The sequence below is a fragment of the Mytilus edulis genome, chromosome 1, assembly GCF_963676685.1.
Source record: "Mytilus edulis chromosome 1, xbMytEdul2.2, whole genome shotgun sequence".
Taxonomy (NCBI): Eukaryota; Metazoa; Mollusca; class Bivalvia; order Mytilida; family Mytilidae; genus Mytilus; species Mytilus edulis.
This window is the reverse complement of record NC_092344.1, coordinates 52,284,880-52,312,565: the sequence shown is the minus strand read 5'-3', so window position 1 is coordinate 52,312,565 and position 27,686 is coordinate 52,284,880. Positions and strand designations below refer to the sequence as shown.

Sequence of the window (27,686 nt, the reverse complement as noted above, 5' to 3'; positions counted from 1 at the left end):
AAAAGGTCAACTATATTTGGTGTGTAGAATGATTGTAAGACATGGATCACCATTACCTTGACTATTTTCATGGAGCATTGATAAAGATTATTCTTCATTATACATGTACCTGTAGTAAGACCTTATCTTTAAGACTTTCGCCATGGAATACTAATCAGTGAAGTAGACCAAACATTTAAGTGTATCCTTTGATTAAGAATTGTTCAAAAACAATTTGTTGAACATAAGTTGGAATACTTTCATCAATGATACTTTTCTGAAATATTTGTTCTCATTATAGCTTGCAACTGTCATGAATATGGTGCTGTAGATAAATTCTGTGATGCCAGGACTGGACAGTGTAATTGTATAAGTTATGTTGGAAACAAGATATGTGACCAATGTCAGGCTGGATATTGGGGATTCCCTCGCTGTAGACCATGCCAATGTAATGGTAATGCAGATACTTGTGATGATTTAACTGGCCGATGTGATAATTGTAATGACTTCACTGCTGGTGACCAGTGTGATAAGTAAGACTTTATTTGATAAACATTCATATATAATAGTTCACCTTTATTTCCTTTTTAAAATTAAGTTTTACACCATGACAAGTTAGAGATCAAGTAAGCTAATACAAGAACTCAAAGTACAAATGCAGTGAAACATTTTCAAAAAATGAATAAGACGATTGTAATCTGTTTACTTCTGATTTTCATTTGAACTGTGAAAACTCACTGTTTAACCATGTCATTTTCACTTTAAAACATTTTGGATGCATCATGGAAATTTACATCTGTGTGTTTATACATTTTATTTTAACTAAAAAAACAAAAATGATCAATTTAAAAAATATTTTGACAAACTGAATCTAATAAAATTTTGCTCAAATTAATTGCAACCCACTTAAACAGGTTAACAACAAAAAATGTTTGATTGAAGCCCAGTATTCTCATTGAAACAGTGTGCCTGTACATTCTTAGGAAAGTAGGTAATCAGTGTTCTGCAATCTAATTAACTATTACCATACTCTAATAACATAGTATCAAGGGTTTGTAGTCACTGCAAAAGTCTTAATTATTTAAATCTATAGCTAATGTATGTTAGTAAACAAGTTATGCTGTGGAAAGGATTACATAATGGTGTGCACGTGAGGACATCTAACATATTACTTCTACTGCATGGGGATTGTAACCAAGTATCTTATGAATGTATGGTATTATTGGTCCCTAAACAATATTTCATTAATTTTTATGCCACACTTACGATAGTTAGGAATATCAGTTTTGTTATTGCTTTGAACAGAAAGAAGAGCTTCAGTTAGGAAAAATAGTTGTTCCTTCAGTAGGTGAAAATGCAGCTTGATTGATCAGTATGATTCTTTGCAGTTTTTATTTAGACAATCAATAATTTGAAGATTCCAGACAATAAGATTCTTTTTTGGGTTGCAACATGTATATGAGATATATTTAAATGTTAAATACTTTTCATAGGTGTTTGGATGGATACTATGGTGATCCTCGTATAAATTATCGCATACCCTGCAGACCTTGTTTGTGTCCTGGAGGACCAACTAGTGATGTACAGCACGCTGATTCCTGCTTTGAAGATCCAAGACAGCAGTCAGTAGTCTGTAACTGTTATCCAGGTTTCAAAGGTATAATACATTTTGCTATCTCACTACAAAACAATTTGAAATTATTTGAATCTAATACCCATGAACCAAAACTAAAGAATTATGCTATGTACCAGATTGCTTTATGGCAATCGTTTTACAAACCAAAGCATTCACAGTTAATACATTTTCCTATAATTTCTTCTTGATGATACAATTATTCCAGTTCTAGTAAACAGTTTAAAATTTCTCAAAACTTTTACAGTAAAAAAAGGCTGTCAGTATAAAAAGAAGATTTGGTGTGATTGGCAATGAGACAACTCTTCACAAGAGACCAAATGACACAGAAATTAACAGCTATAATTAACCTTACCCCCTTCAACAATGAGCATAGCCCATACCGCAAAGTCAGCTATAAAAGGCCCAAAATGAGAAATGTAAACCAATTCATATGAGAAAACTAACAGCCTAATTCATGTACCAAAAAATGAATGAAAAACAAATCTAACACACTCCCCCACAACCACTGAATTACAGGCTCCTGACTTGGGGCAGGCACGTTCATACAGAATGTGGTGGTTTTAAACATTTTAGCCTTTTGAAAAGGGCTCAACTCATCAGATGGATATAAATAGAAATACATTTAACAGAAACACAGAGTGGATGAGCCTGGTTACTTGTACATCCCAACAAAAAACACTAAGTACAGATCTGAAGACAAAACTGGGGTATTAACAGATTAATAGCACAGACTAGGCCATTGACATGTAACTGACAAAAATCCTCACTCATAACAGTATATTTAGAGTACTTTGCAACTTATCCAAATAAGTGTAGAAAATATTAAAGCAGTGCTGTAGTGGTGATTGATTAAATGATTACAATGATTTCCTGTTATTTTTAGGACCAAACTGTGATACATGTACAGACAACTACTTTGGAAATCCAAAGGATGTGAATGGTACATGTGAACCATGTATCTGTAATAATAATATAGATCCAAACATCGGTGGAAGTTGTGATACCTCATCAGGGGAATGTCTCAAGTGCTTGTTTAATACTGAAGGATTCAACTGTGAACAGTGTAGTCCTGGTTACTATGGTGATGCAACAACCCAGAATTGTAAACGTAAGCATATATCATTATGTTAAGAATAAGGTTGAAATGATTTGGTTACTTTTGATGATTTTACCCTTGTTACATTATTTATTTAAACTGAAGTATTATTTTTAAGGCACCAATAATATCTTCCTATGATTTTTTTTTACACCAAAACAGCCATTAAAGGAGTTAAAATGGCATTTAAGCCTGTATATATATTTGTATATATATACTCATTTAATACCACAAAATATTAAAAAGTGAGTCAATAACACAATTCTGTCACATTTTTCTGAGCTACTACAAATTAAAGGTTCTTGATATATTAGTACCAATATTGAAATTGTTAGGTTATACTATATGACCCTTTTCTTCCTATTTGCATAGTTACCACGCTTTCCACATTGATTCTCATATAAGAAATTTTTATCATTTCTTTTCTTAGCCACTGCAAATAGGGATATAAGAGGGTCCGGTCCATCAGATCGTGGTGTTTTTATTTCTCTTCAAGATAGATGCATTTCTTTATCAGTATTTGTATTTTGATTTTCAGAATGTATTTGTGATCCCTATGGAACCGACCCAACTGGTGGAGACTGTGATAGAGTCACAGGACAATGTCCCTGTCTTCCAAATGTCATTGGACAACAATGTGATTCCTGTGCTGCTGGTTTCTGGAATATAACAAGTCAAATGGGTTGCTCTTCATGTGGCTGTGATATGCCTGGATCTACTAGAGTAGAATGCAATCAGGTAAAATAATTTCAAAATGATTTATCTAAGCTTTTATTCTAAAGAGGGTCACATTCCTTTGAAAGTCTACAGTATATATTTATTAAATGTTTTAATCCTTTTTTATAAAAAATAAAGTGGACCAATGTCTGACTCGGATACCTATTTAACTTGTGAAATGCTGATTGATTAATTGCTATATTTTCATTTTAGTTGGATGGTCAATGTGATTGTGTACAGAGAAGAGGAGGAAAAGATTATGCCTTTTGTGATTTTGAGATGTTGATTAATTAATTGCTTACTTTTCTTTGTAGTTTAATGGTCAATGTGATTGTGTACAGGGAAGAGGAGGAAGAGAGTGTACCTCTTGTGATCTTGAGATGTTGATTAATTAATTGCTTATTTTTCTTTGTAGTTGATGGTCAATGTGATTGTGTACAGGGAAGAGGAGGAAGAGAGTGTACCTCTTGTGATCTTGAGATGTTGATTAATTAATTGCTTATTTTTCTTTGTAGTTGATGGTCAATGTGATTGTGTACAGGGAAGAGGAGGAAGAGAGTGTACCTCTTGTGATCTTGAGATGTTGATTAATTAATTGCTTATTTTTCTTTGTAGTTGATGGTCAATGTGATTGTGTACAGGGAAGAGGAGGAAGAGAGTGTACCTCTTGTGATCTTGAGATGTTGATTAATTAATTGCTTATTTTTCTTTGTAGTTGATGGTCAATGTGATTGTGTACAGGGAAGAGGAGGAAGAGAGTGTACCTCTTGTGATCTTGAGATGTTGATTAATTAATTGCTTATTTTTCTTTGTAGTTGATGGTCAATGTGATTGTGTACAGGGAAGAGGAGGAAGAGATTGTGCCTCTTGTGATCTTGAGATGTTGATTAATTAATTGCTTACTTTTCTTTGCAATTTGATGGTCAATGTGATTGTGTACAGGGAAGAGGAGGAAGAGATTGTGCCTCTTGTGATCTTGAGATGTTGATTAAGTAATTGCTTATTTTTCTATGTAGTTTGATGGTCAATGTGATTGTGTACAGGGAAGAGGAGGAAGAGACTGTGCCTCTTGTGAAGATAATTACTGGGGAGATCCTACTGTGCAGTGTTATCGTAAGCTGATGTTTTTATTATTCCTATTAATAACTCCAGGTTGTGAGGCTTTTTATCTTTGAAATTGAGTAGCGAGTAATGAAAGTTTAAATATAGAATGTTAGGTTTCGATTTTGTAAGGTATTTTTTTATTTAAATTCTTTCTCAATTGAATATTTTAATTCCCTTTATTTTTTTATTTTTAGCATGTGACTGTAACTACCAAGGCTCTGCTCAGACTCAGTGTGACAGGAGGTCAGGGCAATGTGTATGTCTGACAGGAATCAGTGGTTACAAATGTGATCGCTGTGATAGAGGCACCACAGGAGTACTCCCCAACTGTAAGCCTTGTGGAGATTGTTTCAACAACTGGGACAGAGTGATCAGAGACTTGTCAGGTAACTTTCTAGAATGGTTAAATAGTTGTACATACACACAAGAGAGCTAAGTGATAACCTTTTTCTTATATCACCTTAAAGTATGATTATCAAATGAAATATTCTCAAGTATGAAATATTTATACATATCTTCATAATTATGTCCCTCAGAATTCTTTGCCAACTATAAATTTGGATGGTTTATCTAAAATAAGAATACTGTAATCAGAAAAGAAAAAAAATACCATCAATTTTCATACGTGCTGAAAGAGATTATTTATCACTCTGATTACACTTGTACCAGTTTTTACTGTCAGATGGATTTTCCTTGCATACTCCAGCAACACTTCTTACACAAGTTAGATTTTTGTTCTTTGAAGTGTTATGAACTACCTCAAATCTATCATATATTTTGATTTCATCAATTGTTTGTTATGTTCAAAGCAAAACATGGACTTTTCAGTTGTGTATTAATCTGCTACACGATCTGTAACTACTCTAACAGATACAAATTGATTTTATGGTTTTTCTCAATATCGCACAAATTAAAATGGCGTTTTAGTCTAGAAGGACAAAATTGCAAAAATTAATGCACACAATGATTTCTGAATTTGAAGTACCTGAAAAAAAGATGCTCAAAATTAAGTTACTGAAAAGTTAAAAAGAGAGTGAAACATGGTATCTATGGAAAACTCAAATCTTGAATAGTTTAGAATCATGTACATGTATCAAACATTTTTCAGCCCAAACAACAGACTTGATCAAACGAGCAGTAGACATTAAAGCAACAGGTGTAGAAAGTGCCTTTAATAAAGAATTTCAGCAAATGGAGGAAAATTTGGATGAAATAAGACAGATTGTCAGAAATGCCAACATTTCTTCAGAAGATATCAGAGATTTAGATAGTATGCTCAAATCTCTCAGGTAAGCTTTTATTTCAGAAAGTTTGGCATGATAGACATATACACAATAGAACTTTTTCGCCCTTTATTATTAACTTCACAAAGTACTTAAGTTGAAAATCTGAAGTACTAATTAATTTTAAAACATTTGATATATGAATTTTAGTACTCAAAATATGAATGCATAGATGTATAGTATCAAAAAGAATGATTCAATCGCAAGATAATTAATAGTTGCATGCTTTGAGAATCAGTATTTGCTGTTTCTCTGCTTACTGGTGGTATTTAGTAGTAAGCACAAAACTTATCAGCTCAGAGTCAAAATAATGTGTTAGGGTAGAGTCTACATGAAATACCACATGAGAAAAAAACAGATCTGCATGTTGTACAATCAGGATTTATACTTATAATACATTATCATGTTCTAATCCTGAATATGCATTCAATTTGTCAGTGGACATTAAACAGCCATCATTCCATCCTGACATGACAAGGTATTTATACATAGCCAAACAGACACAATACTCTAAATAGGTACAGGGAGAACCATATTACCCTTGAGCCAAACAGACACAATACTCTCAATAGGTACAGGGAGAACCATATTACCCTTGGTGTACAAAGGCACAATACTCTCAATAGGTACAGGGAGAACCATATTACCCTTGGTGTACAAAGGCACAATACTCTCAATAGGTACAGGGAGAACCATATTACCCTTGGTGTACAAAGGCAAATATAGTGTGTCTGAATAGGAAATGAATTCATAGTTTTGAGAGAAAAGCTAAATCACAATGTTCAATCAGTCAAAAATATAATCATAAACTTGTATGCTTTCTTTTAAAAAGTTTTTGTTCTTTTATCTTATTTACATAGGCAGCTTTTATCAGATGAGTTTAGAAGATTGAATAACACGGAAAGTCAGTTCAATGCAAGAATGGATGATATAAGAAAAGGAAATAATGATATTTTATCACTCAAACAAAGAGTGGAGGAATTAAAGAAAAAGGCTGATGATTTGAGAAGAAATGCAACAGACATTCAGGCCAGAGATGTAGAAGGTAATTTTCAATAGATCAGTGACCAATTAATAAACACACCTCCATAATAAATCTTCTAAAAATCTATCAAGCAACAGAATTAAACATACTGAAATCAATAGAAATTCATGATATGACAGTAAAGAATAATGGGGAACTTGGAAATTTTCAGTTTTGCAACTCAAAAAAGGCTGTGTGAGCTATTGCTATTACTCAGTGCCTGTCGTCCATCAACTTCTCACATTTTGATTTCAAGTTATACCCTTCTCTGTCTGAAATTAGTTTCCATTATTAATTTAACTTCTTTTTTTTACATTAGGTGCCTTCAACATAACAAAAGAGGCACAGCAAAAGTCTAGAATGGCACAGTCCAAAGTTGATGGAACCCAGGGAATGTTGAATGAGTCGATGAAAACAAGAGCTGAAGTGGAAAAAATGCTGGAAGAAAAACGTAATGCATTTAATCAGAAAATACAGGAAAATGAAGCTGAATTGAATGAAATAGATGACAAAGTTTCAAGTCTTGGTAGTAGAATAGCTGATCTAAATGAAATGGTAAAGTTTATTTTACAGAGCAACATTGTTTGAAACATAAGCAAAGGAAAATGTACAATTTTGGGGGACAAATTAGAAATCATTAATTTTCAGAATTGAATGTTGAATGTGTAGAATAAAACAATGCTGTTTCAGTTAAAAAAAAAAAGGCCCTTTTCTCAATGTTTCAAATTTAGATCAACGTTTAAGACCTTTATGTATCAGTGATATTTTAGCATAATAAATATTTGATAATAATGAAACCTTTGATTTTTATGCCCCACCTATGATAGTAGAGGGGCATTATGTTTTCTAGTCTGTACGTCTGTTTGTCCCACTTCAGGTTAAAGTTTTTGGTCAAGGTAGTTTTTGATGAAGTTGAAGTCCAATCAACTTAAAACTTAGTAAACATGTTCCTTATGATATGATCTTTCTAATTTTAATGCCAAATAAGAGTTTTGACCCCAATTTCACGGTCCACTGAACATAGAAAATGATAGTGCAAATGGGGCATCCATGTACTGGGGACACATTCTTGTTTTATTTTATACTTTGTTGATTATTGATATATATTTTTTTTTAAATTTGTAAACTATGGAAAATTTCACATTGTTGTCCAGGTGCTAACATTTTAATGTATAAATCTTGAAAGCAAAGCATCTATGTCTTTCTAACTACTTCTAAATAAAGTTTGACTTGCACATTTCAGGTTTGTGATGGAAGAGGGGACCCTTGTGATAGTGTCTGTGGAGGGGGCGGATGTGGCAAGTGTGGAGGAATCAGTTGTGATGGAGGGGCTCTTACCAAAGCTGACAATGCCATAGATCGGGCCAACCAAGCTAAACTGTTATTAGACATTAAAGAAGTAGATGCCAATACAATGCTTACAGAGGTATAAAGAAATAAGATCAATGATTTTGCCTCGATCCTCACTGGCCCTATTATATATGAAAACTAATATGGTTAGCAATATTTTCATGGAAGGAAAATTTAGCTCAGCTTTGAAAACAACTAAAGTGTCAGTCATACTGATTATAATTATTGGAACTGAAGCTGACATCAACCAATAAATAATCTGTATACTTAGGTGTCATCAACCAAAAAGTCAAATAGTTATTTCTTGAATAAATGTCTAGGACAATTTCGAAAATCAGATCCAATAAAAAAAAAAAGTTATTCACCTTTCTGAAGTATTAGTTATATGAACAATTGTTCTTTAAGCGCTTTCAAGCCTACAAAGTTTGGAGGACCCAGAAAGTTTTATTTTAGTTATTTTCCTGAAATATGTCCTATGCAGAGGACATCAAAATTCTGTTATTTTGTCACATTTTACAACATAAACAACATAAAATTCTCCTTGAACATATTTTCTCTCTTACATAATTATATTGCATCTATATCATACAGTGTAATAAACTGGCCATTACTGTATTGACCTTGGTATAGACTCAAGTTCTGCTGTATTGGTCTTTGAGGATCAAAGACTCTCAAGTGTCATTTGCCATCATTATTGCCAGGGCTTTCTCTTTTGAATTTCATGTTAAATACTTCTTACATTTTGGCTCCTTGGAACCTCTATCTTATTCATTTTTAAAACTCTACCAATATCTTGCATTTTTGAATTTTCCTGTCAGGCTAAACAGGTGAATGGCAAAGGGAGACAATCCTAATAACAGCAGATCTGTATTGGAAAGAATGCTTGAATTTGTTCATTATGACTTATTCATTATGTAACAGAAACAGAATGACAGTATCACAATCTGATGTTTCTTAAAGAATGATTTAAGTATGATTTAAGTATAACCCCCTGTTTAATTATTTGCATAAGATAACATGCACACATTATCTTATTAATGTGTTTACTCAAGCAGCATAATTCTATTAAATTGTTTCATATTTACATAGTGTATTCATATTTCAGATACAGCAAGCACAACAAGAAGCAGAAGAAGCTAAAGATCAAGCACAGATGGCTTACAATGAAGCAATGAAAGCTAAAAATCAAACTGAAAAAGCTAAACTCATGTTGCAGAATGTGCTTTCTGATGTACAAGACTTCTTGGGATTAGGTAGAGCAACACCAGATGATGTTAAAGAGGTAATTATCATAGTTTTATTTTATGTTTTTTTTTTCAGATTTATTTCAGACTGGGAATGAATTTAAACTTATTTGATATAAAGGTAAATATGAATAGGTACAAAATGAAACAGATATTCTTGCATTTAAAGCATTCATCTATTTCAACTTTTGGTAGACAGCCGTCTCTATATATGGCTTCCCCAGAGTAGAAACTTATTCCAGAGAACTTTCTTATTTCATTTTATCAAAATTTTACCATTTTTTTACACTATTACTTTTAATTGTTACTATTAATAATTTGATTGTCAGAATGATGATGGTTTAATTCTTTGTTGTTGAAATCTTGTTAAATTTACTGACTTAAATAACGAGTTACTTACATCTCAAAAAAGGTTTACAGATTGTACCAAAAAGGGGTTGAAATTAATTCTAGATTGGCAAGATGCATTTGTACTTCACATGTTTCATGGCTATGGTTTGAATATTTCCTAGACAGGGTTAATTGACACCATGAGCATTACAGTTATTCTTTTCAATCACTTTAAGTAAACCGTTGAAAAAGCTTGATAGAACTTAAAAATATGGTCTAATCAAGATAAAAGCGAAATACAATAAGTATATATGTTGATCTTGAAAGCGGTAGGGAATATTGTTGTCTTCACAAGACTTTAAATGTAAAAGGGCTGCAATTCTTTCATATTACTAAATAAAAACATAACTTATATATTTATATATACAAACATCCTATCATATCTACTTAGACCCTGAAAAATTATGGTGACATCAAGGGAGGTCTTGTTAAATAGGCACAGATCATCACAAAGTCTTGATATTACAGCTAGTGAACATTGTTGTTACCTGACCTAATAATGACTTCACAGTTCAGCTAGCAAGCAAGCTAACCAAAGATATTACTTTTGCTTACACACTCAATGCAATTGACTCTAATATACATTTCAATATTGTTGCTAAGTCATTAACATTTAAAACTTGTTTGTAGATAACTGAAGAGGTACTTGGTATGAGTATATCACTGACTCCAGACCAAATCATTGAGTTGGCACAGAAAATAAATGAAACCATTTGGGGTTTACAGAATATTGATTCCATTCTCAATGCTACAAAAGATGATTTAGATAAAGCACAGAAGCTGAAGGAGAGGGCAGAAAATGCAAAGTAAAAACTTGATTAAGACCATTACTGTTGAGGGTTATGTCAACCACCATTGGCTTCATTGATTAATTCAATTGTAATTAGAATAATCAAAGACACCAGGTTGATATTTAGTTTGTTAATTGTTAAAAAGAAATTCTATCTTTCTTAATGAGTTGATTATGTTCTAATAGGAAATACTTGTCTTTATTTTATACCAAATTTAATGCCATATTTGTTTTAAAAAAAAGAATTACTGTAAACCAACTTATTTTCACAGGCTATTTATTTTTGCAAGTAGAAAAATTATGCAAATATAAATTGTCAAGTATATGTAAAACTAGGATCTTTGCTTCTTATATTACATTAAGTAAATTAGAAAATAGCGAAATTGAATAGCAGCAAGGTGGACTAGAAGGGGTTAAAAGCGAAATTAGTGATCAGCGAAAATAAGTTAGTTTCCTGTATAGGCCATCAATAAACTTGGTACATCCACTTCATTTGAACTATGGTCTCATTGGCAATCATACCACATCTCCTTATTTTTATATAATAAAGAAAGAGATAATCTTTTGGTACTTTCTTAACAAATCATTGCTTGTTTGTATTTGAAAAAAACTTGATTATTGTAGGGGTGATGCAAATACTATCCTAGGAAAAGCCCAGGATGTTCTGGACAACTTGAAGGGAGCTACATCTGCCCAGGAGTTAGCTACAATTGCTATTAATAAGGCTGACACAGACATAACCAATGCTGAAGCAGACCTCACACAGGTAAATAGAGAAAACAGGTTCAAAAGGAAATACTTCTCTGGACAATAGAAATGTAGTCACTTTACAAAGTTGTGCACATAGATTATGGTCGACCTCATTTTATTTGTTTTAATTGTTGAGAACAGACAAGAACTGCATAATTTACTGCAATATCTGTGTACAGTGAAACCTGGGTAAACGGAACCTGATAAAACCAAATTTCAGTTTAAACCGAACAAAGTCCCACAAAATTTCCCTGTCAATTAACGTTAATCTAACCTGAAAAAAACAAACCCTGTCAACACTGAATTCCGAAAGCTTTTTGAAGGCTTGTTAGTAAATATGTATTTAAAAATTACCTGTCAAAATCGATTGATAGCAATCAAAACAAAAAAGTATTTTTAATTATTTGCATGATTTAATAAAACAAACACAGGATGACAGAGTATCCCCGAGGGTATTTGAGGTTAAATTAACTGGTGAGTTGTTATTACAAATTAATATGCATGTTTGTGTCCATGTATAAAGTGATTTTTTTTGTAAAGAAACCTTAAACAGGTCAGCTGCTCCATCGCTGAAAATGACAAGATAGGTACTTTCCCTTAGATCAACTAAATGCACTTTACTCAAATAATTACGGTCACAAAATCGTAACTGCAATTCTGTAGCTAAACTGTTTTTATTATACCCCACGCAACGAAGTTGCGGAGGGTATAATGTTTTTGACCCGTCCGTCAGTCCGTCAGTCCTGTTTCTTGTCATCACAACTCCTCTCAAACCACACAACAGAATTTCACGAAACCTTTTCAGATAATAACGACATACTATGTAGTTGTGCATATCGACGGGAAATTGCGTATCAATTTTTTTTTCTAGGAGTTACGCCCCTTTGAACTTATTTACTTTAATGTACTACTGCAACAGTTTGTCATCGCAACTCCTCTCAAACCACACAACAGAATTTCACGAAACCTTTTCAGATAATAAGGACATACTATGTAGTTGTGCATATCGACGGGAAATTGCGATTCAATTTTTTTTCTAGGAGTTACGCCCCTTTGAACTTATTTACTTTAATGTATTACTGCAACAGTTTGTCATCACAACTCCTCTCAAACCACACAACAGAATTTCACGAAACCTTTTCAGATAATAAGGACATACTATGTAGTTGTGCATATCGACGGGAAATTGCGATTCAATTTTTTTTCTAGGAGTTACGCCCCTTTGAACTTATTTACTTTAATGTACTACTGCAACAGTTTGTCATCGCAACTCCTCTCAAACCACACAACAGAATTTCATGAAACTTTGTAGATAATAAGGACATACTATGTAGATGTGCATATCAACAGGAAATTACGGTTCAATTTTTTTCTAGGAGTTATGCCCCTTTGAACTTATTTGCTTCAATGTACTTCTGCAACAGTTTGTCATCTCAACTCCTCTGAAAACACACAACAGAATTTCATGAAATTTTGTAGATAATAAGGACATACTATGTATATTGACAGGAAATTATTATTCAATATTTTTTCTTATACAATTTTTTTTTCTTATACTTATTTAATTTCTCCAATGACAATGTGGGGACGTGGGGTATGTGAGCGTGCTCACTAAGGTTCTTTAATTAAATAATAGTTTTTCACTGGATTAAGAAGTTGTGCAACACAACAAAGTCAATGGCTTTCCATTGCCGTATTCCCTTTAGAGGCCCTATATATTTGATTCAGATGCTCCTGAAAACTTCCATTAGCTATTTAGCAACGATAAAGTCCGTGAGTAAACTGGACCCCTGCCATTGTTTTACTCTAATTGTGTGGCGAAGTATCAATCAGCGGGTGGCCAGTTTAGTCTGAGAACTCATGTGTACAATGCCGATCTCGATTCAACTACGGAACCATCATTTGACAGTGACTGGAAATCTGAATTGATCAGTGAATAACGTGAAGTCCTGTGGGTGTTCGGTTTGGACAGGTTTCACTGTATATGAATAAAACTCTACAATATTAACATGGCCTGGAGTCATTCTTGTCCCATCTCCTATTGTTAAAATTGTGCTGATTATCCAGTATTATTTGTATGTGTATCGAAAAAACAAAGAAAATATCTACAAACTGTTATGGAAAAATCATATGATCGATCCATTAAGGGTTTTGAACTATTTGACATGAGCAAGATTTTTAAACCTTCATAGATTGTTATGAAACTTAGACAGAAGCTAGCCTTCAAGATCAAGAAATAGCATCTGAAAAAAAAACTCATTTAAAAAACAAAATTTGTATTTTTCTGATAAATGGAGTCCTTTTTAGCCATCACTTGGCGTCCGTCGTCATTCCTTGTCTGTCGCCATCATCATCCTTCTGGTGTAAACTATTTCAAACATCTTCTCCTCTGAAACTACTGAACCAATTTAAACCAAACTTAAGCTGATTGATCCTTAGAGTATCCGGAATAAAGTTTGTGTTTTATTTTCTGTTTCGTCAATAAACATGGCTGCCATGGCTAAAAATAGAACATAGGGGTAAAATGCAGTTTTTGGCTTATATTTCAAAACCCAAAACAGTTGGAGCAAATCTTACATGAGGTAAAAGTGTTCATAAGGTAACGTTCTATCAGCCCTGAAATTTTCAGATGAATCTAATAACCCATTGTTGGGTTCCTGTCACTTAATTGGTAGTTTAAAGGAAATTTTGCTGTTTTTGGTTACCATCTTGAATATTATTAATGATAAAGATAAACTGTTAACAACAAAAATTTTCAGCAAAGTAAGATCTACAAATAAGTTTTATATAATCAAAACTGTCAATTTACCCCTGACGGAGTTATTGCCCTTTAAAGAAAATTTTATATAATTTGTTTATCATATTTTCAAACTTTAAAAAATCTTCTCCTTTGAAACTGCTGAACCAATTCCAACCAAACTTAAGTTGAATGATATGATTTTTGCTGTTTTTTGGAATCACGAATTGATTAACGATATGCATACAATACCTGCCAACATTTCAAAATGCCAATGGGGGTTTAAAGTGCAAGATGGCTGTCATAGTCCTACAAAACCTGTAAAGGGGCCTTCAAAACTGCATTTTCAAACACTTATTAATATACATTAAACTAAAAAAAAAAACTACAATGAAATTGGACACTTAAACTCTTAAACGAAAGATAAATGCCAAAAAATGAAAGTGAGTGCTTCAGGCTCTAGAGAGCCTCTTGTTACAGTCAACATTACACTTTTACACTGCCGGCAGCAATGGCAGGCATAACACAGAAGTTTTACAAATTTTTAAAACAACTATGTAACCATATTTTTCAGGAAATGTTTTTGCCAGGAATGCACTAGTTTGTCTTGTTCAATTAGAAAGAAATTTAGTAATATTATTTATATTATAGAAATGCCGATTTGTATGAGTAAAGATAATTCTTTTTCATTTATTAGATTGAATCAGAGACATCTGCTGCGAGTGAAAAATCAGACATGTCACTGAAAGCAATAGAACTGTTGAAGATAAGACTGGAAGCTTTACGAAAAAAATACATTGAAAATGACATTAAAGTAAAACAAGCTGAAGACGCTGCACAACGAGCTAGTGAGACTGCTATGATAGCTGAAACGGTTTGTAATCAATTTGTATTCCTAACAGAAATGTATAACAAGTATAGAAATCTCTTTAAATCATTCTCTTTCACAGATAATAAAATTCTGTGCTTTTCGGTTTTAGATAAAAAAATAAAAATAAAAGTCTGGTATACTTATCCTAGACATCCTCTTTTTAGCTCACCTGGCCCTAAGGGCCAAGTGAGCTTTTCCCATCACTTTGCGTCGGTCGTCCGTCGTCGTTGTTAACTTTTACAAAAATCTTCTCCTCTGAAACTACTGGACCAAATTGAACCAAACTTGGCCACAATCATCATTGGGGTATCTAGTTTTAAAAATGTGTCCGATGACCCTGCCAACCAACCAAGATGGCCACCATGGCTAAAAATAGAACATAGGGGTAAAATGTAGTTTTTGGCTTATAACTCAAAAACAAAAGCATTTAGAGCAAATCTGACATGGGGGTTAAATTGTTTATCAAGTCGAGATCTATCTGCCCTGAAATTTTCAGATGAATCGGACAACCTGTTGTTGGGTTGCTGCCCCTAAATTGGTAATTTTAAGGAAATTTTACTGTTTTTGGTTATTATCTTGAATATTATTATAGATAGAGATAAACTGTAAACAGCAATTATGTTCAGCAAAGTAAAATTTACAAATAACTCAACATGACCAAAAAATATAGGTTCGCGTTGCTTTTCTTAGCTTATTTTGTACTTATCTCCCATGCCTATCAATTTTGCCCTTAAAAATTTGTGTCTTGTCCTAGCGTTGAAAAGTCATCTCAGTGCCTTTAGGGCTACGAAATAATTTTTATTTTGCCTTTTGTATAAAGCAGAGTGCACAAAGTCTCTAAAAATAAAAAATAACGGGCGCACATATCGACCAATCAGGATTAGCCATACTCTTAATTCTGAATACCATGTTATGCTCATAAAATGGCTGCGCCCATACAATCTAATGGTGTATTGTAACCGATACAGTATTTAATACTTTCTTGTATCGTGCAATTCATAGTGCATTAGATGCACAAATATATATGCCACAAATAAATCATATTCAAAACGTTCTGGCATTACTCTCTGAATTTTGCAATTTTTTATCGGAGGTGACCCCAGTCGAAAAATGTGGAGAAGAAAAATCTGTTTTTTGGAGTAAATGCGGAACTGCTAAAAAGGGCATTAAGATAATAATGCCCACTTTCTCCAATGATTCTTTATATATCATCAAGTACTGATTAAATTGATACCAAAACCTATCCAATATGTAACTACTGCGGTGAATTTTGAACAACAGTTTTAAATGAAACCATTTTCGTCTAAAAGTACATTTTTGAAACAGACCATAGCATTTCAAAATATGAAATATGTGTAAATATTTGTGTTTTAACATCGACAACTGTTTGTTAACTACAAAATGGCATGCTTATTCTTATTCTTTTAGTTTGTTATTCGTGTGAAAACTTGAACAATGATCCATGCATAGGATATGTGATCCCCTAAATCCAAGTAACAGATTTAAACATTAAATTCAAGATTTTTGTTTATTTGATGTTTATGTTTACAGAGAGCTACTGAACTTGAAATGGACTACAGTCCCACTGCATCACAGCTAGATTCTCGTTATAACCTTACCAAGGCAGCCAGAGCTAAGGCACAAGATCTAAAGGATAGAGCTGACAGATTAGCAGGAGATACAACTAATAAATTAGACAAACTCAGAAGTATGTAAATTGTGTCATGCATGAGAACAAAAGTAATGCCACTTTTTAAGCAAATTGAATTCTAGAAAGATAAAGATATTTTAAAGAAGTTTCAAATAGCCCCTTTTGATTTCACATGATAGTAGTTCGTCATATATCATCATTTATATTATTTTCGGGTCGCACCGACAAAAGCAGTTATAGTAACTTCTCAACACTCTCTGTCTTGTCATCTAAAAGACCTTGGGTAGAAAACAATTTCTGTCAAAGTTTTTTTGACTTCTTTGAAAGGAATGATTTTATATTTGGTCTGCAGTTTGATTATGTTGTATTGAATCATGTAAGCAATTTTGATAACCTATATTATGATATACCACTGTCTATCCATCTCATCAACACTAAATAACACTTAATAATTACCTTTCTTAAATCTCTCAGGCAAAGTTGACCTTTGATGGATTTTAGTATTATCTTTAGGTCCTATTTGTTGATATAGTCGTTAAGTCGTAAGTATTCCGTATTTATACATCTGTGGATTTGAAAATCAGGATAAAGGTAAATCCTTTGAAAGCATATCAGATGCACCAAATATATTTGAGTGATATTTTCATTGTTTACCTAAGCATAAATGTACTGTGATTGCACAAGCTATTATTGTATGTTTGGGAATATGTTTCAAAATGTATATTTTTTTGTGTATTTATTTTCAGAAATGCAAGAAGATTTCAACAAAAATGAAATGACTTTAAATCAATTAGCAGATGACATAGATGAATTAAACAGAAATATGACAATTTATCTGCAAGTTATAACAAAGAAATCCAGGGAGTATTATAAATGTAAAACATAGTTGCCATACATATTTAGTGGTAAAAAAGTTTTAAAAGGGCTGTAACCAATTGACAGATCTGCATATTTGATTTACAATTATGATAACTTATTGCATGTACGATTGTATTTAAAGCTTTCCTGATATTATATACAAATGTAGGTTAGATATACATGTGAATTAGATTATCTATCCAGGTTGTATTTCATGGTTATTAATCTCGTGTATATTAGATTCATATACTCATTATTATACAAATGTGCCAATATTTTCTCAAACTGTGTTACATGATTATATTACAGTAAAATAATTGAACAATATTTATAATATGGTGCTGACATTATTGTTTTTGTTTTCATTTTTCAGAGTTTTAGACTCTTGATATTTTTGTGATAATATTCGCTTTACGTCTACAAAACCCCATCAAAATTAAAACTGTATTCCCGGTCATAGTGCAAAGAATAGAAATACTGCTTTTGTTTACTTTTAATGAAAGTATTTTTAGTCTTGTGTGTTGCCTCATCAATAATTTATATAATTTAAGAGATGCCCTATTGGGACAACTACCAGAATCAAAACTTTTGTTTTAATTTTGGTCACAAATTTTATGCCCTTTCTGTTTTATTTTGAATTCCATTTACAGTGCCATTGTCAATTATTGATCTATTACTTGGCATCCATCATCCATTATTTATCCATTTATCCATAAACTATGACAACAAGAAAAAAATTGCAGGTTTGATGTTTTAATGATATTTCTTTGGTAAACAAATTTCTTAATCTGTTACTGAACCAAACTTGGCCACAGTCAAAGAAAACATAATTTCCAACTACACATTTTGTTGTTACACAACCTATTAGTATCAAATGTTGGATGTTTTTTATTCTTTTGTAGTCCTCATTATTGAATTAGCATAAAAGCCTGCATGTAACACATATGCTGTATGAATGTTTAAGGTTCCTTGAGACCTCTAGTTGTGATTTTATTGTATTTCTTTATTAATGACCATTTAGGTATATATATACATGTAAATATTTTTATGTAGAGATGCTTTTATTAAATTCATATGTATTTACATTTATGTGGATTTGTAATAGTTCTGTGTTGTTTTTATTATGTCCGTTGGAATTTTAGATTTTTGTTGTAAAAGTTTCTGTCTTCATGTGTATTTCAGTCAAAAATTTATAATTCATATCAATCAATCCTAACAGTATAATATAGAAGAGTTTCATTAAATTTTTTTAACAAAGGTTGTAAAATTTATTATCTTATTTGAATACTATTGCTTTTTTAGTTTATTTTTAAAGGTAGCAATTTTATTTAAGCGTACAATATTTTTGATATTTATACTACAAATAATGTAATTTATAATCATTTTATATTATAATCAACAAGTCAAAACTAAGAAATCCAGATAACTTAAACTTCAAATCTTAATAACAATATTTTATGTTCACTTTTGGTGGGAAATACAAATTTCCAGACTAAATTGAAAGTTGTCAATTATGATTGTTATCTCGTTGAGTTGTTACTATGGTGATGACCCTCTCAAGTGCAGATGATTATTTTAGGCAGATTTTATAACAAATTATTTTTAGAACTGACATAAAAAATAGATAGCGAAAAAAAAAAACTGTGTCAAGTCTATATATTTTCTATTTTTGTCCTGTTTTGCTATTAAATTTTATTCTCTCAATTTGAAAAAGGCTCAAACTACAATGCACAAATAATATGTATTGTGTGATTTTAACAATCAGTCCATTAATCACATCAAAACGCAGTTTTATCATAGCTTTAAATCCTTCCTTGTTCCATTTCTTGATCTTGCAACTGGAAAAGTACTGAAATTTGGGTTTATCCGCAAAAAAAAGTGCAACTCATGTTGTTCCATTTGTTTTTCCATTGGTGCATCTAAACCAGAAGCAGTTTTACTGTCAGATTCTTACACATTAAATTGATTTTTATACCAAGACTACACATGCATTTTTATATGAACCGTTTTTTAAAAAGAGCTTCAATCAAAATATCCCCCTCCTTGACTTATTAATATTAACTTGTATAAACAAGATTTGAATACTTTTAAATTCTGTTTGTAGATTAACATGGTACTGCTTCATGACAATCATGTGTGTTATTTAATTTAGTAACAGTGCCTTCTACCAGAATAACAAGGCTACAAAACTAATTTTAGTTAATGCTTGATCATTTGGAGTATAAATATATCGCATGATCTTGGAAGTTTAATGTTTTGAAATATTTTGAAATATTTTTGAAACTTTGAATTCACCGAGTGTATAAAAAATTAAGCTAGACTAAAGAGAGAATAAAAAGAATACCATATGTGCCTTTGTAATTTGCTATTGTTAAATTTTAATAAGATTCATTGTTGTTTTTTTGTAAACCATTTTAAAAAAGTAGTTATAAAACCAAAGATTGTTATGTAAGTGTTTTATTGACTTTGATATATATTTACAAGAAAAAATTGTTAAGTGAAGCAAGTAAATAGCTAGTTTTATGTAATTTTATAGCAGTTTTTGAAGTAGAAATCAAATCTTTCATTTTAAGAAATAATAAACCCTATGCAAATTCCTATTTCTTTTTTATGTATCTGGCCCTACCCAAAGTTTCTGTGTGAGCTGTTACTATCACTAAGCATCTGTTGTCCATTTGCCTCTGAGAGTCTTTTTCTGAAGGAACTATAAATCAATGCCTCTTAATATTTAGTACAAATCTGAATACATTAATATCGTTCAAAACTTTTATATAGATTTGATATTTTTTTTCATCAACAATTTACTTATATAAAATAAGAAGATTTAGTATGATTGCAAATGAGACAACTACCGGTATGCATCAGAGTTCAAATGACATGGATATATGCAGCTAAAAGTTATGTTACGGCCTTTAAAAATGAGCAAAACCTAAACTGTATAGCCAGCCATAAAATACCCTGTCATGACATTTCAAAACAATTCAAATAAAAAACCCAAAGGTCTGATTGATGAAACTATGACAGCAACAAATAACAATCACTGAATCACAGGCTATTGATTTGAGACAGGAGCATATAGATTATTCAGGTCAAGCCTTTCTGTGAGTGCTTAACCTACCCCAAATGACAGCTAACACCAAAACAACAAGAACCAGTTGGAAATGACAGCTAACACCAGAACAACAAGAACCAGTTGGAAATGACAGCTAACACCAGAACAACAAGAACCAGTTGGAAATGACAGCTAACACCAGATCAACAAGAACCAGTTGGAAATGACAGCTAACACCAGATCAACAAGAACCAGTTGGAAATGACAGCTAACACCAGAACAACAAGAACCAGTTGGAAATGACCTGACTCCTTGGATCTGCTAAAACCACGGAAAACAAAAAAAAGTACTTAAAGTTACAGAAAGCTTGTTTATGGACATGTGTTTTCGTCAACAAATATACAAAACATTCACACTTTTTCCTGATAATCTCATTTTAGAGTGTAAACAGTCTTTAAAAAGGACATACGACATCATACTGGAATGTGCAAAAGACAATATCAATGATTTGCAGAATGTTTAATTTAGCACAATGAGAGCGTTGACCATAAGAAAAAAATGTTTAACAACTTGTGAGAATTGGATATCTTTTGATATCAACTCTGGTTATTTAATTTAAATAATGATCAAGTGATTTCTCATTCTCACTCATTATGAAACCTATAAATTTATGTCATTTAGCTCAACTAATCTTTAAAAAACGTTTCCCCACACTCGAAAATAACCCAGGAAAAAGCAGGTATGAAGGGCATTATTCTTATCGACCAGAGTGTATACACTGAAATGTCTCGCCTTCTTTACTAACCATCGATTATGTTGATAGTCCTAAAAATAAAACTTTACTTCAACTATCACATTTAACTTAACATGATCAAAGACAATGAGATCAAGATCATATAAACCAAACAAGAAATACATGTACACCTTACAATCATTCAATACACTATATAAACCTAACTAGGAGAACTAAACATTGACCAATAAACCATGAAAATGAGGTCAAGGTCGGATGAACCATACCAGGCAGACATGTACAGCTTACAATCCTTTGATACCAAACATAGTTGACCTAATGCTTAGAGTTTGTAACAAATTTAAGGGGCTCCGTGGAACCCAGTGTCTCGCCTACTTTTGCTGTTTATCGCAGGCTCAACAAAAATATGGATTTTTTTTTTTCTTATAATACTATTTTTAACCAGATTTTTGTAACAAAAATGACACCAAATGTTGTCCTTGCATTAACTCATGAACTGTTCCACCAAAGCTTTTAATATTTTAAAGGTTGTTACAACAAAATGGAGATCAAGTTCAATAATGACGATTTTCACTTTTACCATTCAGGAGTTATAGTTCTTGAAAGATTGAAAAATGGTGTTTCCAGTTGTGTCCATGTGTTTGCTCATGAACCGTTCAACCAAAGCTTTTCAAATTTTAATGTGTTGTTACTAATGATAAAATGGAGGTCAAATTTGATATTGAAGATTTTCACTTTCAATTTCAGCAGTTATGGTTCTTGTGATATTGAAAAATGCCAGGATACAAATAAATGTTAATAAATCTGGTTTGCTGTCGCTCTGACAGCCTCTTGTTTGATGTTAGAAGCTTCTGTTTAAGTTTGATAAAAATCCAGAATAGTGTATGAAACTAATAAATGTTTTAAAAACTTTAAATGTATGTAATGTTAACTGGAAAAACTGGAAAGTCCATTTTTATGTAAAATACGGAAAAACAGGTACAAAATTTTAACAAAATTTCCTTCTAGATACTAGCTTTTGATCATAAACAAGCTTCTGTGCAAGTTTGGTACAAATCCAGGAAAGTTTAAGAAAAATATTATAATTTAAAAAAAATTAACCACAAGAGTGAATGTAATGTTTCTTGGCAGAAAAACTAAGTCCATGTATAAGTAAAATACTGAAAAAGTCCATGTATAAGTAAAATACTGAAAAACAGGAATTTTGTTTTTACAAAAATTTACTTCTGGATATTTTCTTATGACTATTAACAAGAAATCCAGGATAGTTTCAGAAAGAATTTAACATTCAAAAACTTTAACCACAGAGTGAATATTTGTGGACGACGCAGAGGGAATGTAGGATAGCTATGTCTCGCTTTTTCGACAAAAAAACAGACAAAAACATAAAAACTTAACACTGAGCAATGAACAGTGAGAATGAAGTCAAGGTCAAATAAAACCTGCGAGACTGTCATTTACACCATAAAATAGTTCCATACACCAATATAGTTGACCTGTTGCATATATAGTATTAGAAAAAAAATTATAAAATTAAAAAACTTAACTTTGACCAATGAAAATGAATTCAGATGACACCTGCCAGTTGGACATGTACACCTAACAATCATTCCATACAACAAATATAATAGACCTAATAGGCTATTGCATACAGTATAGAAAAAAACACAAAAACTTAAAACTATAATCAATGAACCCTGATAATGAGGTCAAGGTCAGATGACACCTGCCAACTGGACATGTACACCTTACAATACTTCCATATACCAAATATAATAGACCTATTGCTTATTGTATCTGAGATATGGACTTGACCACCAAAACTTAACTTTGTTCACTGATCCATGAAAGGAGGCCAAGGTCAAGTGAAAACTGTCTGCCGGGCATGAAAACCTTGCAAGGTACGCACATACCAAATGTAGATATCCTATTACTCATAATAAGAGAGAAATTAACATTATAAAAATATCATAAACCTTAACTTTTTTTTCAAGTAGTCACTGAACCATGAAAATGAGGTCATGGACAATGGACATATGACTGACAGAAACCTTCTAACATAAGGCATCTATATACAAAGTATGAAGCATTCAGGTCTTCCACCATCGAAAATTTAAGCTTTTAAGGTTTATGACCCCTTCTGTAGCCATTTTTGTACGAACTTTTCAAACTTCAATTGTATCAAAACTACACATATGATGAATAATAGAGATAGACCATTTTGTACATATACCAAGGGGAAATTTGATGCAAAGAATTATTATTTACTGTTTCATTGCATTTAATAGAAAAACATTTCTTTGTGGCAAATAAACCAAGATTTTTTATAGAAAATCCACAGCCTTTAATACAGATATTTTTGTTATAAAAGGAGTAGGTCCGGTAAGGACTCATTTTGGCCTCAAATTTCAGTTTCATCTGACGAAAGATTTTGACCACTTTTTAAACACTTAAGTGTCTATTTCACTTGATTCAATAAGTTTATGTGAAAGATTTTAACTGATTAAGTCATTAAAAACGATCCGATTGAAGCTCAAATATGAAAAATCTCTCAAATATGCAAAAAAACGTCACTTTTCAGATTGTTTTTGTCAAAAATGAAAGTGGCCGCATCCATGTTCATCCACAACCTTTGTATATGTTATGTATTATCATAAAATACAACTTATATTGCAATATTAAGGATGAACACGAATGCGGCCACTTTCGTTTTACACAAAAACCGTCTAAAATTTAACTAAAATTATAGAATTTTGAAGATTTCGGTAATTTAGCATGACTTAATGATGCTACAACCCGATATATGTGCATTGTATTGTCAAAAACAGTCCATATTTATGTAGCAGAAGCATTCATCTGTCCAATAAATAACTAAAAGTTTACATCTTAACAATTTTGTAAAACTGTTATATTTTTGGGCCAAAAAGGGGCCTTACCGGACCTACTCCTTTGAAATATAGATCACTTACTTGCTTTTTCTATGATGTGCTTGTGCTTATTTTTTACAAAAAGTTCTAATTAACCTTTAAATTCCAAAATACCTCGTGCTGAGGTGCTAAAGTCGAGCGCACCCTAAAGGGTGTACTTGATTTGGTCCATATTTTTATTTGTTTTAACCAATAACTACATTAATAAACTTGTTTTAAGGAAATCAATGCTAGCACTGCATGCAATAATCCTATATCTATTAGTTATCAAATTGCCAAATATGAGAGTACAAGATAAAGGCTGTGGATTTTCTATAAAATTTTCATGTTTAGCATTGAATCAACACAAGGGTACATAATCCTTTAGAAGTTAGTTAATGATGCCACCGATCAATATCCCTATGTTGATCTTGCAGGCGACAAAAACCATCAACAGATTTTTCCATTGAAATTTCATTCTCCCACAATTATAGTTTTTGTTTGGTATCTTGGCACATACTCACTTAATCCCTAAAGTTGAATAACTGATCACTGAACCATGAAATGAAATCAAATTCAGGTAAACCCTGTCCAATTGTCGAAAAAGTATGACTGACAAGCACACTGTAAGAAACAACACCATTTTGGACAATTACTTCCATCTGAAAATTGCTACTCCACTAAGCATGTTGCATTTATGAGTAAGAGAAAAGGCTGATCAGCTTGCTATCTTGATGACAAGTCTACTACAAACAGTTACTGTGTGAACTAGTCCCCAACAAAACCCTCAGCCTGTTGGTTTAGTACAAAGCAGGGTTCATATTCTCATGAATATCCCATCAACATGTTCCTGTCCTGATGAGTCTTTCTTTTCTTTGTCATTTCAGAGCCTTTTAGTTGACTAAGCAGTAGGTATGTGTTTTGCTCATTGCTATAAGTCATACAGTGATCTATAGTTGTAAATATCTATGTCATTAGGTGGAGGGTTGTCTCATTGGCAATCATACCACATCTTATTTTTGTGTAACATTTGCCACTTGACAAATATCAACAATCCATCCATTCATCCTTACTCCTCCTCATTGTTGTCATCTCAAGAACTTGAGAAAATTAAATTAAAATCTAAAGAAGATAAACAAGGAGGATTCATTCATTTTAATTGTTATACAAAAAACACATTTTGTGAGTTTCACAATTATGATTGTTTCTTATTTCCTTGTTCTTGTTAAGGAATTTACATTTGTTGAATACTTGAATTAGTAGTTTACATGTTCTTATGAACTCCACAAAAATTAGTATATTCATACAATATAAAAAAAGTGAATCCACTGTACCAATAATCAAGAATACCTTTTTTTTACAAAAATCGTAAGAATCCTTATGTGTTTGTAATTGTGCAATATATTTGTTATAGGCATTTGTCTGACTACTGCTGTTTGAAACAGTTTCAATGATACACAAATCAGCATACTTCTGAAGATTTAACTTAACGTATCCAAAGAAATACATGTACATGTTATTGGTTGAGTTTCCATATGACTTTGTTTCTTTTTATTTAGCTGCAAGATTAGATTTTAGTATCGTTTCCTTGTATAATCAGAGTATTTTAGATCTGGCTTTTGGTATGAAACTTTGGGTGATGTAAAAGATTTCCCTTCAGATGTTATCGAAAAACTGTCTTGTGCACATTTACTGAACAATTCTTACTTTAATTCAACGTGTACTCACATTGTACAAATACATAGCAATATCTATTCAAATAATGCAATGCTACTCATTACAACAAATATATCAAAATTTTAGCAAATAAAAATGGCAAACTGCAAATAAGAATTTGGTCAAAAATTGATGTTATGAAATGTTCCGTGTAAACGTCAAGAAGTCAAATGAGCAGTGGTTTACTGGACTGAACCTGTTGAAATTGACATCTTATTCCGACGTACTTCCTCTATCTTCTTTTCCTGAAAAAAATCAATAATTCACTTGTCATTTAAAGGCTCCTTTCTTTATAGCATTACATAATTTTATTACTTTATAAAACCACCTGATCTGGAGTTTAGACTGGAGTGGTCTAGACTGCTATTGTACAGATAAATCTATTAGCAAGTCGATTACTTTGCTGTTTTAATGAACTAGTGTTCATGTCGGTTTAATGCATGCATTTAACCTAAAGTGCACCACATTAATATTGTTGTTTCATACAAATTATTCACATTGGGGATATTTTAAGCATTTACATGAAAATGAAATAAGCAAAAATAACCCTGCAACTTATTTTTATTCTTTTACAATATGGATCTGATTGATGTTCAATTCATAACATGGTTAGTCTTTAAATTCTCACATAATAGCTTTATTCTGGGAATATTTTGTTGTTTCTTATTAATAAAATCTCTTTGAAGTCAGTGTGTTTTTGTCTGGATATTGAGTCTTTTCTTAAAAAAAAAAGAAACGAACAGTTTCAATATATTACAAATTATATTATCCAAAAGGCCCACCAAATTTATACCCCAGGGAGATAGTGGCTTTTGGTTACTAATCATTTTTTTCAAACTGTGTTCATTTCTGACACAGTCTTTGCAATAAACCACAGCTAAGTCCAAGCATGTAAAACGTGGTTGGGCCTGTAAAAATCACCTCTACAGGCCACTACACTCGAACTAAAATTTTCGTAACATTCAGCTTCGGCCTGTAGATTCCAAAAAGTTTATTGTAAAGTCTTCAGTTATTATCAAATGACTTTGATGTAAAGGCTATCAACAATGGTTTCAGATTTCAGACTATCAAACTAATCCAGGGGTTTGATGATTTGAAACCTCCATTATAAAGGGGGATCAGACCAAAAATGAAAGGGCTTTCCTGACAACAACCAAGTAATTGGAAAGAAAAGGGTAAAAAAAACAACCTATGCAACTTTGTTGTGTGGGATATACAAAAGAACTAAATACTAACAGTTGGTTAAAACACAAAATGTTATGTGCTACCACACTGTTTACTTCTAATACTGTAAAATTCTAACATTTAATGTTTCCAGCTTCTTATGTAAAATACAAATGTCTAACACTTTTTAAAATCATTCTTACATGTTCCTTCAAACGATCTTGTAGGGCTCTGTAATATTCCTCACGATTTTTCAGGGCATTTTCCATTTTTAGAATGATTTTCTCCTCTGATATTTTGCCTAAATTTTCACTAGCCTTGCACACATCTTCAATATGTTTTGCCTGCAAATTTCATTGACAAATAAAATGACATGTTTTGGAATTGTATATAAAATTGTAATTTCAACAGATTTTGCTCAAAAATGATTTGAAAACAAGCAATGAACAACATTAATATAACTGTTAAAACAGTTTACAAGAAAAAGCTTTTAAAAAAATGCATTTCTAATGAGGTCCTTTTTGTTCCACTCTGGGATATGCCAACTTGTTTGTTTCAGAAAATAAATTTGTAGCATACAGACAACAGGCCAATCACCTAAAATGGTCCTACTG

The 27,686-nt window shown here is 32.0% G+C and overlaps 2 protein-coding genes across 8 annotated transcripts in view; one reads left to right on the top strand and one right to left on the bottom strand.

Annotated features, from left to right (window-relative positions):
- LOC139513760 (laminin subunit beta-1-like) overlaps positions 1 to 20,077 on the top strand; it is a 64,107-nt gene extending 44,030 nt beyond the window's left edge. For both annotated transcript variants that reach the window (XM_071302548.1, XM_071302558.1), the window contains exons 16-31: positions 281 to 512; positions 1,473 to 1,636; positions 2,499 to 2,723; positions 3,250 to 3,449; positions 4,445 to 4,541; positions 4,727 to 4,918; positions 5,641 to 5,821; positions 6,676 to 6,860; positions 7,159 to 7,394; positions 8,083 to 8,265; positions 9,295 to 9,471; positions 10,454 to 10,629; positions 11,238 to 11,379; positions 14,798 to 14,974; positions 16,523 to 16,679; positions 17,369 to 20,077. In XM_071302548.1, the coding sequence (XP_071158649.1) occupies positions 281 to 512; positions 1,473 to 1,636; positions 2,499 to 2,723; positions 3,250 to 3,449; positions 4,445 to 4,541; positions 4,727 to 4,918; positions 5,641 to 5,821; positions 6,676 to 6,860; positions 7,159 to 7,394; positions 8,083 to 8,265; positions 9,295 to 9,471; positions 10,454 to 10,629; positions 11,238 to 11,379; positions 14,798 to 14,974; positions 16,523 to 16,679; positions 17,369 to 17,508 (2,864 nt within the window). In that variant the 3' untranslated portion in view covers positions 17,509 to 20,077. The remainder of the gene's footprint in view (positions 1 to 280; positions 513 to 1,472; positions 1,637 to 2,498; positions 2,724 to 3,249; positions 3,450 to 4,444; positions 4,542 to 4,726; positions 4,919 to 5,640; positions 5,822 to 6,675; positions 6,861 to 7,158; positions 7,395 to 8,082; positions 8,266 to 9,294; positions 9,472 to 10,453; positions 10,630 to 11,237; positions 11,380 to 14,797; positions 14,975 to 16,522; positions 16,680 to 17,368) is intronic.
- Positions 20,078 to 25,332: 5,255 nt separating this feature from the next.
- LOC139513864 (stathmin-like) overlaps positions 25,333 to 27,686 on the bottom strand; it is a 49,384-nt gene continuing 47,030 nt past the window's right edge. For all 6 annotated transcript variants that reach the window (XM_071302788.1, XM_071302769.1, XM_071302807.1 and 3 more), the window contains 2 exons: positions 27,276 to 27,416; positions 25,333 to 26,153 (listed from right to left, as the gene is read on the bottom strand). In XM_071302788.1, coding sequence (XP_071158889.1) covers positions 26,091 to 26,153; positions 27,276 to 27,416 — 204 coding nt within the window. In that variant the 3' untranslated portion in view covers positions 25,333 to 26,090. The remainder of the gene's footprint in view (positions 26,154 to 27,275; positions 27,417 to 27,686) is intronic.